This window comes from Amblyomma mixtum, chromosome 10 (genome assembly GCF_055824585.1).
Source record: "Amblyomma mixtum isolate Tamu chromosome 10, ASM5582458v1, whole genome shotgun sequence".
Classification (NCBI taxonomy): domain Eukaryota; kingdom Metazoa; phylum Arthropoda; class Arachnida; order Ixodida; family Ixodidae; genus Amblyomma; species Amblyomma mixtum.
In genome coordinates this window covers 158148492-158160878 of record NC_143021.1, presented here as the reverse complement: position 1 = coordinate 158160878, position 12387 = coordinate 158148492, and the positions used below count along the sequence as shown (strand labels likewise).

Sequence of the window (12387 nt, the reverse complement as noted above, 5' to 3'; positions counted from 1 at the left end):
CCTCCACAAGCCCTGTTTCCGTGTGCTCTGCATATCTTATTGTCACAATTAAAAATGATATTGTAATAAAGAATGTCTTACAAGGTGCTGCGTCACACACAACTAGCGGTACAGTCCAGATCCACACCAGCGGCAGCAATCAGTCCAGAGCACGCCACGCACGAGCATCAGAGCATTCAGCGGTTGTCGTTGTCTTCCTTAAACACAAGCCACCAAAGGTTCCAGAGCCGAAGGCCCGCCTTACAACATCTCTGTAAGGACCCTCACACGAGGGTTGACAGTATTGTTAAATAAATAAATAAATAAATACCGTATTTACCCAATTCCAACGCGCACCTTTTTTCGGGGAAAATACGTCTCAAAATCGCATGCGCGTTGCATTCGAGTGCAAACCGAAACTGCCCCATAGCTGCCCATCGTCATCGCCATTACACGATGTGGGAGCTCACTAACTGCTGGAAACATGGGAGCACGTTTGCTCGTCGTTTTCTGCGTCGCAGGAGCCATTTTCAACCGGTGTGGCGCTTGTCATTGGTCGCGTGCTCAGCGACCACGGACCGCGTTCACGGCGACGGTATCCCGTGCACTGCCGCGGTATCCCGTGCACTGCCGCGGTATCCCGTGCACTGCCGCGGGCGGACGCCTCATCACTGCCGTTGCACGATCAAGATACGCGCATCGAAGAATATGTTGATGAAACAACGATTATCGGAAACGCGTCATTTCGGCGGTAAAGTTCCAAAAACGATGAGACTTCTTTCTGTTTTGCGGCCGACTCTCTGACAGAGATTACATCGTCCGCAGGCGGGGCACGCCGCGCCGCTGACGAGGTCAGGTCGTGCATCATGCCGATCTCACAGATAACAGCGCTCCCGCGCCCGTTTTTACAGTCGAAGATCTTTATCTTTCGCTCAGACGCACTGACGAAGTCATCGATGCTCCGCAAGAAGCATCGCCGTTGCCGCAGTTACGCCTAGCAGCAGACGAACCTCACATAACCGGAGCTCTCCGCTTGCGCTTGGGGCGTCTTCCTTTATACTGATGCTTTGTCAGGAAATTGCGTGAGCGAAAATCTCGTTTCTCAGTCACATCCATAGCGGAGATAGGAGAAAAACCCGGGCAGAAGCGTTGGTTCACGTCTCGGTGGCGGCAGAACGAAGAAAGAGCGTCTGCGCCCGACCGTGCGGTGGAATGCTCGTAGCCAATGGAACGGCTCCGATCGTACCACGTGATTTGAAGGGCCAGTCGCGACGCTCGACTCGGGCGGGAAACGATCTTTTTTTTCGTATTTTTATCAAGAATGCGCCGCTGCCGAAGTGGCTTCTCGTAGACGATGGGTAGGCCTACTTCCCCGCGAATATTCAAGAGCGGGCGACGCCGTGGAGCGAAATGCCGCGTTCCCGAAATTCAGTCAAATTCGCACTTTCGCGAGCCACCGCGAGTGCTTTAATTGTATTTTTTACTAACTTCCCATTGATTATCGGCTTTGATTTTTTTACACATAAAAGAAGAGGCTTGGGGGAATACAAAACGCAAGAAAATACAAAATCGACTTTATCGAAAAAAATCGCGGTTTTTTCACCCGCATCTCCCCTTAAAATATAAAAACGGTTGCAAATTATTTTCATTCGAGGAAGTCACATGCACGTTAGAAGCGGGGCTTGTAGTTTTTTTTTTTTTTATTACCAATATTGGGCGCGCGTTAGAGTCGGGGCTTGAAAATTTTTTTTTTTTTTGGTGCCGTAAATTGGGTGCGCGTTGGAATCGGGGGCGCGTTGGAATTGGGTAAATACGGTAAATAAACAATGGTACCCATTTGCTTTCTTCGCTAGTGCATTCACTGCCAATGGTCGAGTGCAGAGTGGCATTCACAGTGACGTGTAGCGTTGTGATGTATATGTCATCTTGCAATCCGCAAGCGCCCAGCAGCTCTGAGTAGTGCGAACGCATTGGTTTTATACAAGGCCTAAAGGCTGCACATATGCTTTTGCCACAAATTAAAAAGCAAATTTAATTGATGTGGTAAGTGAACACTGTCTGGAAACACTGCAGGGTCTGGCAGTGAGTTGACACAAAGACGAAATTTCGCTACTTCTGATTGCTTAGGAGGTTCGAATACTTCAAGCAGTACAAGAGCTGTAAGGTTTGAATTAAGCAACAATAACTATGCACAAACTATTCAAAATTTTTGAGTATTTGCGCACCCTTAATGAAAGTACCGTATTTACTCGCGTAATAGGCGCACTCGCATAATAGGCGCACCCCTAGTTAGGGCGCGAAAAATCAGATTTTTTTATTTCCGCGCATAATAGGCGCACCCCGAACTTGGCACTGTGATCAATACTGTATTTACACGATTGCAAGGCGACGCCTCGCCACCCCCGCTTCCCAATCTTTATTTTAACAAAGTTTTTGCTGAACTGACTACTAGTCCCTACTAGTGCTGCTGCCGTCGCAGCTGCTGCGGACCCACAGCACGTACAACGACATCGCGTAGAACAGCCGCACACAGTTTTCAGGGATGCTCACTTTAAACGTCTGTTTGGAAAGCTTCATCTCCAGCCGGAAACGTTCCCGACTTAGGCCCGCGAAAACCTCGGCGCTTGGAGTCGCGTACGAAAATTTAGGGACGCTGCAGTCGCAACTGCCGCACTTCTCGGCCACGTCGTATTTTCCGACCTGCCGCACGCTTGCCGCGTTCGAGAGCAAACTCCCAGCCATATAGCTGTTAAGGTGCTTGCCCGTCGAGCTAAAACAGCAACGCTCCGAGGCAAAGCCATAAACCACGATAACTATCGCGCTACCGCAAATCCCGGCACTTGACTGCAACAACAACAAAAAAAAAACGAGCCGGAGATGCTGATGGCGATATATAGATAGTGAACGCTCGCGGCGGAGGAAAACGATGATGATAAGCTTGGCCTTGGGCGGCGTCTGGAAGCTCCTGTGCGCGTGTGTGGCCTCCGGGATCAAGCGCCCGTTGCGCGCAGCCGGAGCCGATCGCGGAGGCCTCGGCACGTGCTTTCCGAAAGTTTCGGTGCGGCCCTTACACGGATCTTTTTTTTTTTTAACATTTTCTTCGCGAAAACGGGGTGCGGCCCGGCCCGTACACGAGTGCGTTTACGCGGTGCGTTCAATTTTGCGAGTCGAAAAATTTCCGGAAATTTTACCCCGCGTAATAGGCGCACCCCGAACTTTGAGCCGGATTTTCTGGAAAAAAAGTGCGCCTATTATGCGAGTAAATACGGTAAATCACGAACATGACACTTATAATGTAGGTAGTAGCTTCTATGCGTTTCTTTCTGAACCAACTTAGCCCACAGCTAGAAAGTACTCCAACTGCCAGACTCGCCCCTTAGCAAGCACAGGCATAATAAATGCACTGATAGGTCACAATAACCTTGATGCCCTGAGTGGCTCCTCTATGGGGTTGCTTCGCCATAACTGCCAGCAGAAGCCTCACAGATCAGTGCGATTTCTGAAAAACCACAAGGCATCAGTCCAAGTGCCAGCGAGGTGGAAACTTTTTTTTTTTTTAATTTTTTAGCATCAGACGGGTCTATGCAAACAGAATTGGCAACCACCACCACATGTGGTCACCTCGGATGTAACAAACTTTAGTGCACTACCTCTGATGTAACAAACCTCAGTCATCATCATCATCAGCCTGACTACACCCACTGCAGGGAAAAGGCCTCTCCCATGTCTCTCCAATTAACCCTGTCCTCAGTATGCCACCTCAAATATAACAAACTTTTGTGTGTTAACCTCTGACATAACGAACTTAAGTACCGTAAAAAAATGGAATATAGGTTGAACTTTTTTTCAAAAAACCATGGCAAAAAGTTGAGCCCCGTCTTACATATCGGTCATTGGCAGAAAAACTATGGAAGTCTTGCAACAATGGGCGGCTGAAGTCAACAGCCTCCATCACCATCGCCATCAGCAGCAGCGCGGTGGGGCGACATTGTGGCACTGCAGTTTTGCGTTTTGATTGTCAGAAAGTTATTTTGGTTTGTGGCTGGGCGTCGTCAGCGTGGAAATAAATCTCTCCCCGCAGATATGGTGCGCAAGTCTCTTAGAAAATGCAGCATAAGCGACGCCCTAGAGGGCACAGAGGATGATGCTCTATGGGACATGGGCAGCGGGAAGCAATCGTCACCCAGCTCGATTTCAGACAACTCTGGTGACTCGGAGTAACGCTTGCACAATTCGTGCCCTTCTCTGTACTGTACACCCGGCCAATTCCTTAACAGTATCGCACGACCGACCATCACTTCGAGTGTTTTTCAGCACCTTATCACGGCACGAAGCAGAGAAAGAAGCGAGAGTAAGCACATGTGTAACACATGTGTGTATCTCGCTTGTTTCCCCGCTCAGCGCTGTTAATAAGGTGCTGACAAGCATGCAGGTCGATGGTCGCACAATAGTGTTAAAGAAATGGCCAGGTGTACTACATACGAGCAGCATCTAAATGAAAATATATACTGTCACCATTGCGCAACTGGTTCAGTTGCATTTGTTTCAAGGGTAAGGGTGTCTTTCGGTACTTTTGTCGTTGAGAAAGATTTTTTTCATTTTTAGAATCGGTTAGTTCGGGGGTTGACCTATATTCTGGTTCGACCTATATTCCGTCTTTTACGGTATGTCACCTCAGACATGACGAACTTTCGTGCGTTGACTTGCACATGAGGAACCTCGGTGTGCCCCTTGAGACGGAGCAATGCGCACGAGTGATCTCCCCCTCACCCTTCTGGATGGTGACCTGGATGTAGGAGATGCCCTCCAGCTCGGAGGGGAGGGTCACCTGCAGGGAGCTGCCCGCCCGGGGCTCACTGCTCTTGGACACCTCAAAGGTGCCACTCTGCCAGAAACGGGAGCCCGCTGCACATGCGCAGAGACAGAGAGAAGGGCTCAGCCACAAACAATGCTTCGGCCGCTTGTGCCCCGAGTAATCAGGCAGTCTTCCCTTGCCCACATAAAGCAACACTACTTTATTTCTGCCCCGCTCAATTTCAACCACTCGCCGTTATGACTCAGTCCAAAGGCAACAGACACTGACAAGGCACACATGCCCTTTATGGGGTAGACTGCCGCTCCCTTTCATGACAGGCCCAAGGTTAAAGGTGCAGTGAAGAGGAATCAGAACTCGTCTTTTTGCCACGGGCACTCAATCTACACGTTCCCAACATTCTTAGAAACTTCGAAGTATTGCTCTGTGTGGCCAATTTCCCTAATTAAATCGAATTAACGTCCGGCTCCCGCCTTTATTTTTTTAATTCTCCCCGTACGGTGGGCGGAGTCGACCAATGCGTGAAGTGCCTTTCAGCCAGCTCCGTGGAGGCTTTGCTCTCGCTTTATTTTGTTCTTTAGGTTTCCGTGAATAAATAGTCTCATTCGCAGATAATATAGCCGCAAATTAAGCCCGTACAAATAAAAATACACGCGGACACGCCTTCTACGGATTACTACGTATTACTTCGCCGATGGCACAGCGGCAAGCCACCACGGGACTGGCTGAAAGGCACTCCACGCGTTGGTCGACTCCGCCCACCGTACGGGGAGAGTTAAAAAATAAAGGTGGGAGCTGGACGTTAATTCGATTTAATTAGGGAAATCGGCCACACAGGGCAATAGGTCGAGGTTTCTAAGAATGCTGGGAACGTGCAGATTGAGTTCCCGTGGCAAAAAGACGAGTTCAGATTGACCAGCCCCTACACTGACACAAGTTGTCACACAGAGCGTCCAACTGGGGGTGAATGAACCAGCAGTCGTGATCAGAAGAGGGTGGCACAACATAAAAGAGTGAAAGATCTGTTTTTATGATATCTCGTCAGGTCGAGTAGTAGGTTCAAACATAAAATCCCATAGTCGAGAGTTTGATGGAACACCGTCTGGCGAGAAAGAAAAACCACCTTTTCCCTCGCATTTTTATGTGAACTTCAAGACACTGTAACCTTGGTTGCAGAAGAGCTAGAGCAACGAAAGCAGTCTTATTGCAAGCCTTAATAAGAGTAGAATCCACTGGGATAGAGTTTATTTGAATCTGACAAGCCAATTTTTTCAAAAGGTTGTCAGAATAATTTTACTTAAATTCTTGAATTAATAACACACAACATTAAATACATAAAAATCGACAAATTTGAAATCAGCACATTAAAATACATAATAGATAAAGTTTTCACTTTGCTAAGTCCAATATTTAAAAAATTTTTCCTCAAAGACCTTTTTCCCCCCTTAATTGTCTATGCTGAATCTACAGAAAGCCGATCCGCTCATTCCATAAACTCCAACTATTATCGTATAGCTGGTGCCTCCTTAATGAAATCAAATCTTAGACTGCAAGACTTATTTCTCCATGGGAAAATTTCTCCCCTGTCCCTGTTTCATAAAATTTTCTTTTTCTTTTTCCACCTTTAACAAACGAAATACTTGTCGACCCTTCATACACATCATCTCGCACTGACGACTGGTTACGTGGTTGCCATCCCCTGTTGTGGTACACCAATGTCCTCTTCAACTCATTTCTGCCAAAAAATTGCACAGAGTGGAACCGCCTTCCCCTACCACTGTGGATGCACCAGGCTGCAAGTCAGCACTCATTGACCCCCTTTTGTATTAGCACCCGTAATATTTGCTAACAAATCTGCATGTTGTACTTTTGCATGATTTTTTTTTTCGCTTTTTACCCACCCCCTCTCTAACGCCCTTTGGGGCCTGAGGCTATTTAAATAAATGAATACAAATAAACAAATATACAAAAAATTAGCCACGGTTTCACTACTGCTGAACCTGGTAGAGAGCAAAAGCTGTGGCATACGCGGCTTGGCGTCTGTAACATTGTGTTCCAGACACTGGATAGGCAGCGCGCCCACCCTGCCACCCTGGCAGGTGGAAGTTAATGGTTGATCGCGAGAGTCTGCTCACCCAATGAATGCTGTGGCCTATTGCTGCAGGGCCACGTCTGCCACAATGTTGTCAGCGATAACGCAAGCAGGCCACATCTCTCTCTCACCACCCCACATACCTCAAAGCATGGTTCAGACGTCCAATGACCCAGGACACCTGAATCACCTTTCCTTAAAATCATCGGAGAGCTGCCATGCTCTACAGGTCCGGTCCGGTCCGGTCCGGTCCGGCTCGGCTCGGCTCGGCTAGGCTAGGCTAGGCTAGGTCCACTGCCCCAGGGGGCCAGTTATGCGCCTTTCCTTTGCTTTCGAAGCTCCTATAGCTTAAAGCACGACTAAGGTGTCCAAGTGTCCCAGGGGGTGGCCAGTTATGCCCTTTCCTTTCCTTTGCTTTCTCTGAAGACCAAGCCCGAGGCTCCAATGACAGAGGGTGGCTGCCACTCACCGCTGCGGTAGGAGAGGTCCCCAAGGATCGTGGTGCCCACCTTGCGCAGGCGCCAGTTCTGGCGCATGTGCAGCAGCTCGGCGTGGAAGTCAGGCGACAGCCGCTGTGGCGGGGCCAGTCCTCCCCCGGCCCCACGGGGGCTGGCCCCACAGGGGTCAGCCGCCCCCCGCAGGCACTCGGCCCCCGTCAGGAGGACGCCCGCAGCAGCCGCCAGAGCCTGCACACCACCCACCATTCGTTTGCTCACGCCACGTTCACCTCCTACCTTTGGCGTTCGGCTGCTGACTGCCACGTCAAATCTGGGGCAGCAAAATTCTGACAGAGGCAAAACGCAAAAACACCTGCGCGCTATGCAATGTCAGTGCATGTCAGAGAGCACACTGGTTGACAATGGAGTGCATATTGCAACCGCGCAAAACAACGAGGGAAGAAGAGAGGAAAGCACAGGACAAGGCGCGGAACTTCAACTAAGGTTTAATACAAGGAAAACCTGCACGCCCAGGTTCCGCAACACAATCGTCCTGAAAAAATTTACGACCCAGCTTAGCAGGGAAATTTTTGAAGCTTACTGCATAAAAAAAAGAAAATGACCGTTGCATAAGCTCCACTTCAGTATCGTTATCCAAGAAAGAATTCAACTACCTAGAGACTAACTGGTGCCACGCGCGCCCACATGCCTGTATAATGTGATGGTGTCTGCTGTTTATCAGGTGTGATTACGAATCTTGTATAAATGTCGTTTTCCTTGTAGCAAATCTTAGTTTAAGTTCCGCATTCTTGTCCTGTGCTTTCCTCTCTTCGTCCCTCGTCGTTTTGTGCGGTTGCAATGTCCACTCCAATGTCAATCACCAACTTGCCCACCTTCACTTGTTACAAGGACCCTGGTCTTTGAAAAAAAATTTTAATAATGAAGGCACCATTATGCAATCTTCAGGGAACATGTATTTTTGTATATCGATCCTAAGTATATCATTTGGCTTCATGTAAAACAAGTCTTTGCACACTTACCCAATATGTTTAGTTTAGATTAGTTAATGGGATTTAACGTTCCAAAGCAACTCAGGCTAGGAGACACACCGTAGTGAAGGGCCCTGGATAATTTCGGCCACCTGGGGTTCTTTGGTGTGCACTGACATCGCACAGTAGACAGGCCTCTAGCATTTTCACCGCCATTGAAATGCAACGGCCGCGGCCAGGATCGAACTCGCATCTTTCGGGTCAGCAGTCGAGCGCCATAACCACTCGACCACTGCGGCGACTTACTTATCCAAAACGTTAGGTAAATTTTTGGAGAAAGCTTTTGAGAAATTCTGCTACAAGGAGCTCGCTTAAATGCACAGCATTACTTTTTCGTGACATCAAGGAATGCAACAAAGATAAATTTATCACCCTGCCCATTATAGAATTTGAGTTATAGGGTTTTAAAGCTGCCACTCCAGAAACAGGGATGCAAGCTTTACTTTCCATTTCCAAAGTGGCAACTTCAAAACCCCAAAGACCAGAGGGGGAAGCTGGTCTTTTCTAAGACCAGCTTCCCCCCTTAAGCTGGACTCTTTTTCGAGCATAATTCATCACATAGAAACAGTACAGTGACAGACTTGTTTTCCTCACTTCTAGATAACAATGCTTTGAATTTGTTAGCAAGTGCTAGAAATCAAATCCAATAGTCTATTTCCACCAAAAAGAGGCAGAGGACACCAGAAGAAAAAGCTGCGACAAGCATGACTGGCTTCTGGGCCCACACAAAATGGGAAGCAATGGCGAAAGGATAACAAGTCAAGGGATGCGCGTGTGACAATAACTGATGTCAATGGCTATGAAAAAGATTGTACATCTGGAGAACCTTTCTCTTTCTCTCTCTCTCTCGCATATGCACATGCACACACACACACAGAGAGTGAGAGAGAGAGAGAGTGAGAGACAAAAGAAACAGAACTGAAAAGACAAACCTGTTAGAACACGTCAGATAAAAGGGTGTCCCAATAGATGGCTGATGCACCTATACTAGTGCGAATACGAAAAACTAACCTGTCCACAAACTTGCAACAACAGGAGTCCCTGAGTTGTAGTAGCACATCAAAAGACAAGGGACGGCGAACCAGTTGAACACACACAGTGCTGACTTTTCCCAATAAAGTTGTTGGAAGTTAGCGCGTGTGTCACCTCGTTCACCGTATCTTGTCTTCTGATGCACCACAACATGGAAATACAGTAATCCCTCGTTATAACGAAATCGCTTTACTCGAAATATCGCTTTATTCGAAATTTCTTCCGGTCCCGACCCAAACGCATGCATTTTAAGCCGCATTACTCGAAGCGCACGAAGAGCTTGACCCGCTTAGAGCGAAGTGGCGAGAGGAGGCATCGCCGCCGCCGCCGAGCGTAGGCATCGCCGCCGTGGCGGCGACCCTTTGCGCATGCAGTGCCAAATTAAAGTATTCGCGATTCTAAGCACCCCCCCCCCCCCCCCCCCCCCCCCGAATCTAAGCAACCCCCCCTATTTTCGGAAAAAAAAAATTTCTGAAAAAAAACTTTGCATGTGAATCTAAGCACCCCCTTTTTTGCGCGGAAGAGAGCGTTGCCGAGGCCGCGTGCACTTGCTTTTTTTTTTCGTCGAGCCTGTGCAGTCGGAGTCCCCGCGGCCTGCGCGTTGTTGTTGTGACTGAGAGAAGGATGAAAAGGAAATTGCACGGGCCTGCCTGCTGGCTCCAGCCGAGCCACCACCGCTGCCAAGTGCAGATAGAGGAGAGTTAAGAGATCAGAGGAAAGATAAAGAGAAAAGATAAGACGCGCGGCGTCGCAGCAACAAATGCGTCGGCGGCTGCTGAAAAAACAGATAAGCGGGCGAGGCCGCGCTCGCCGAAGCGAGGACAGCGGCGTCCGCAGCGCTTTTTGTGTTGCTGCGTTCCAGACACTACAAGACAGATGGCGGCACAGAACTGTCTGCAGCTATTTTTATTTGGAATGTTTCCTAAATAAAATGTTTTTTCTCGCGCCCGTTTCATCGAGATTTCGCCGCGAAAAGAGGGGCCCGGGGGGGGGGGGGGGGGGGGGGGTCAGTTTAGATTTTTCGAATCTAAGCACCCCCTTGTAGCGCGAATTGATCAGTATGAAGCACCCCCTCTCACTTTGGGCACCGCGATCGTGAAAAAAAGGGGGTGCTTAGAATTGAGTAAATACGGTAATACCGCCGACGAATGACTCGTGCAGGCATAGAACAGGCCACAAAAGTACCAAACCCACGATCGATGACCTGCCTAGTAACGGGCACCAAGAGAGTGCCGAGTGTCTCGTGCTCAGCGGGGCCAAATTCCATGGTGCAGCGCGCCCGAACCGTTAATCTCGGTCGGAAGCGCATTCCTGGTGTTCCCCGTGACAGAATCCACACGAAAATAAAGTTTTCCTCGCGCTTTGCGATGACAGAACACCGCGGTGTCTTGGATGCGGAAAAGTGGCCGGTCATGCTCGATTCGCGCCATTCGACTAGACAAACGGCCTAAATGCGTGGTAGGGTGACTGAATTTTGTTCTTAAGGCGGGGACACGTGTGCGAAAAGCGAGCGCGATTCACCGCAGCGCAAAGTTGCGAACGGCGCCGCAGCGTCCGATCGCAGCTCGCCGCCCGCGCACAACTAGATTTCAACGACGGGCCGCCCGCGGCAAACGCGACGACGGGAAGCGGGAGCCAACGCGAGCGCGGAGAGCGGTAGCGTCATGATGACGTAGGGCGCGCTCCTTTGAGCCGGGCCGGCCTGCCCACGGCCGGTCTCGACGCGCTCGCTCGCTCGCGTCGGGACCGGCCGTGGCCTGCCGGCCTGTCGATCAGCCTGGATCCCGTCTGGATCACAAAAATGAGCTAAAGCTTGTTCTTGATATAGATAATAAACTCTGGTATAAGCAATTTGAAAACTGTATCATCTTTGAGGATCGCTGACCAATACCGAGTTGCTGGTAGAAGTAACAAATGTGCTACGAGCAAATTGGCCACGAACTTGCGATTTCGCTGTGGCAGTGCTCCGAGGAGGCACAGAGACCGACCTTGAGCCGTTGCCTAGCAACCGCCGCAGCCGACGGACGCCGCGCGGCGCAGCGGTTGCTAGGCAACGGCTCAAGGTAATCCGCCAGCTTCCTCGCAGTTGTGGCGCAATTAAATCTCGGTCTATTTTAGCTTTTTTCGAGCGGTCGCTTATATCGAATTATCGCTTATAACGAATTTTTTCGCCGTCCCGATGACTTCGTTATAACGAGGGATTACTGTATGAACCAATAAGCGCAAGTTTCGACATCACTGCAGAGGAGGTCTGCGTCTGAGAAATGACGAGTGAATCACAAAACACAAAAACATGTACAGGAAAGGTAATGCAGTTCATGTCACTCAGGACAAGAACTGCAAAGCATGATCAATGAATCAGACAGACAGAGCAGAATGGTGGGGCTAAAAATTACTATGCAGAAGACCAAAGAAATGTTCAACAGCTTAGCAAGAGAGCAGCAATTCGCAATTGGTGGCGAGGTGCTGGAAGTAGTAAGAGCATATGTCTATTTAGGGCCGGTAGTGACAGCTGATCCGGATCACGAGAGGGAAATAACTAGAAGAATAAGAACGGGGTGGAGCGCATATCATAGAGTTTCTTACTATTACCTAGAGGGAAAGCTGGCGGCGCTGCACTTCAGCCACCATGGACGCTCAAAGCATCATGGGGCGGTGAGCTACTTGTTGCGGAACAGTTGTAGTTTTTCAGGAACACGGAGCGTCATTACTAAGATGTTTCATTCCAAAAACGCTGTCCGTGTGTGCGCAGACGACTTTCGCGCGAACGCAGTGTGCAAAAGCCACAGTAGTGAAAACGCGACGACACACGACGCCAATAAAAGGTTTTACTCTTCCGAAATGCCATTAAAAAACCTCTTAAAGTATCTAAGCAACAACATTTTTTTTAAAAACATATTTACTTTTAAAAGTGCTACTGTTAATTACGCAATATTAGTTTTTATAGTGTTCTTTACTTGGCCAATAGGAGAGCGAGTCGTCTCT

General features: G+C 49.0%; 1 protein-coding gene across 1 annotated transcript in view; it reads right to left on the bottom strand.

Annotated features, from left to right (window-relative positions):
- The window catches only part of MED17 (mediator complex subunit 17), a 60599-nt gene that overhangs the window by 34064 nt on the left and 14148 nt on the right, over nucleotides 1–12387 (bottom strand). The window contains exons 5-6 of the mRNA XM_089562793.1: nucleotides 7354–7570; nucleotides 4750–4884 (exon numbers count right to left, since the gene is read on the bottom strand). Of these exons, the coding sequence (XP_089418919.1) occupies nucleotides 4750–4884; nucleotides 7354–7570 (352 nt within the window). The remainder of the gene's footprint in view (nucleotides 1–4749; nucleotides 4885–7353; nucleotides 7571–12387) is intronic.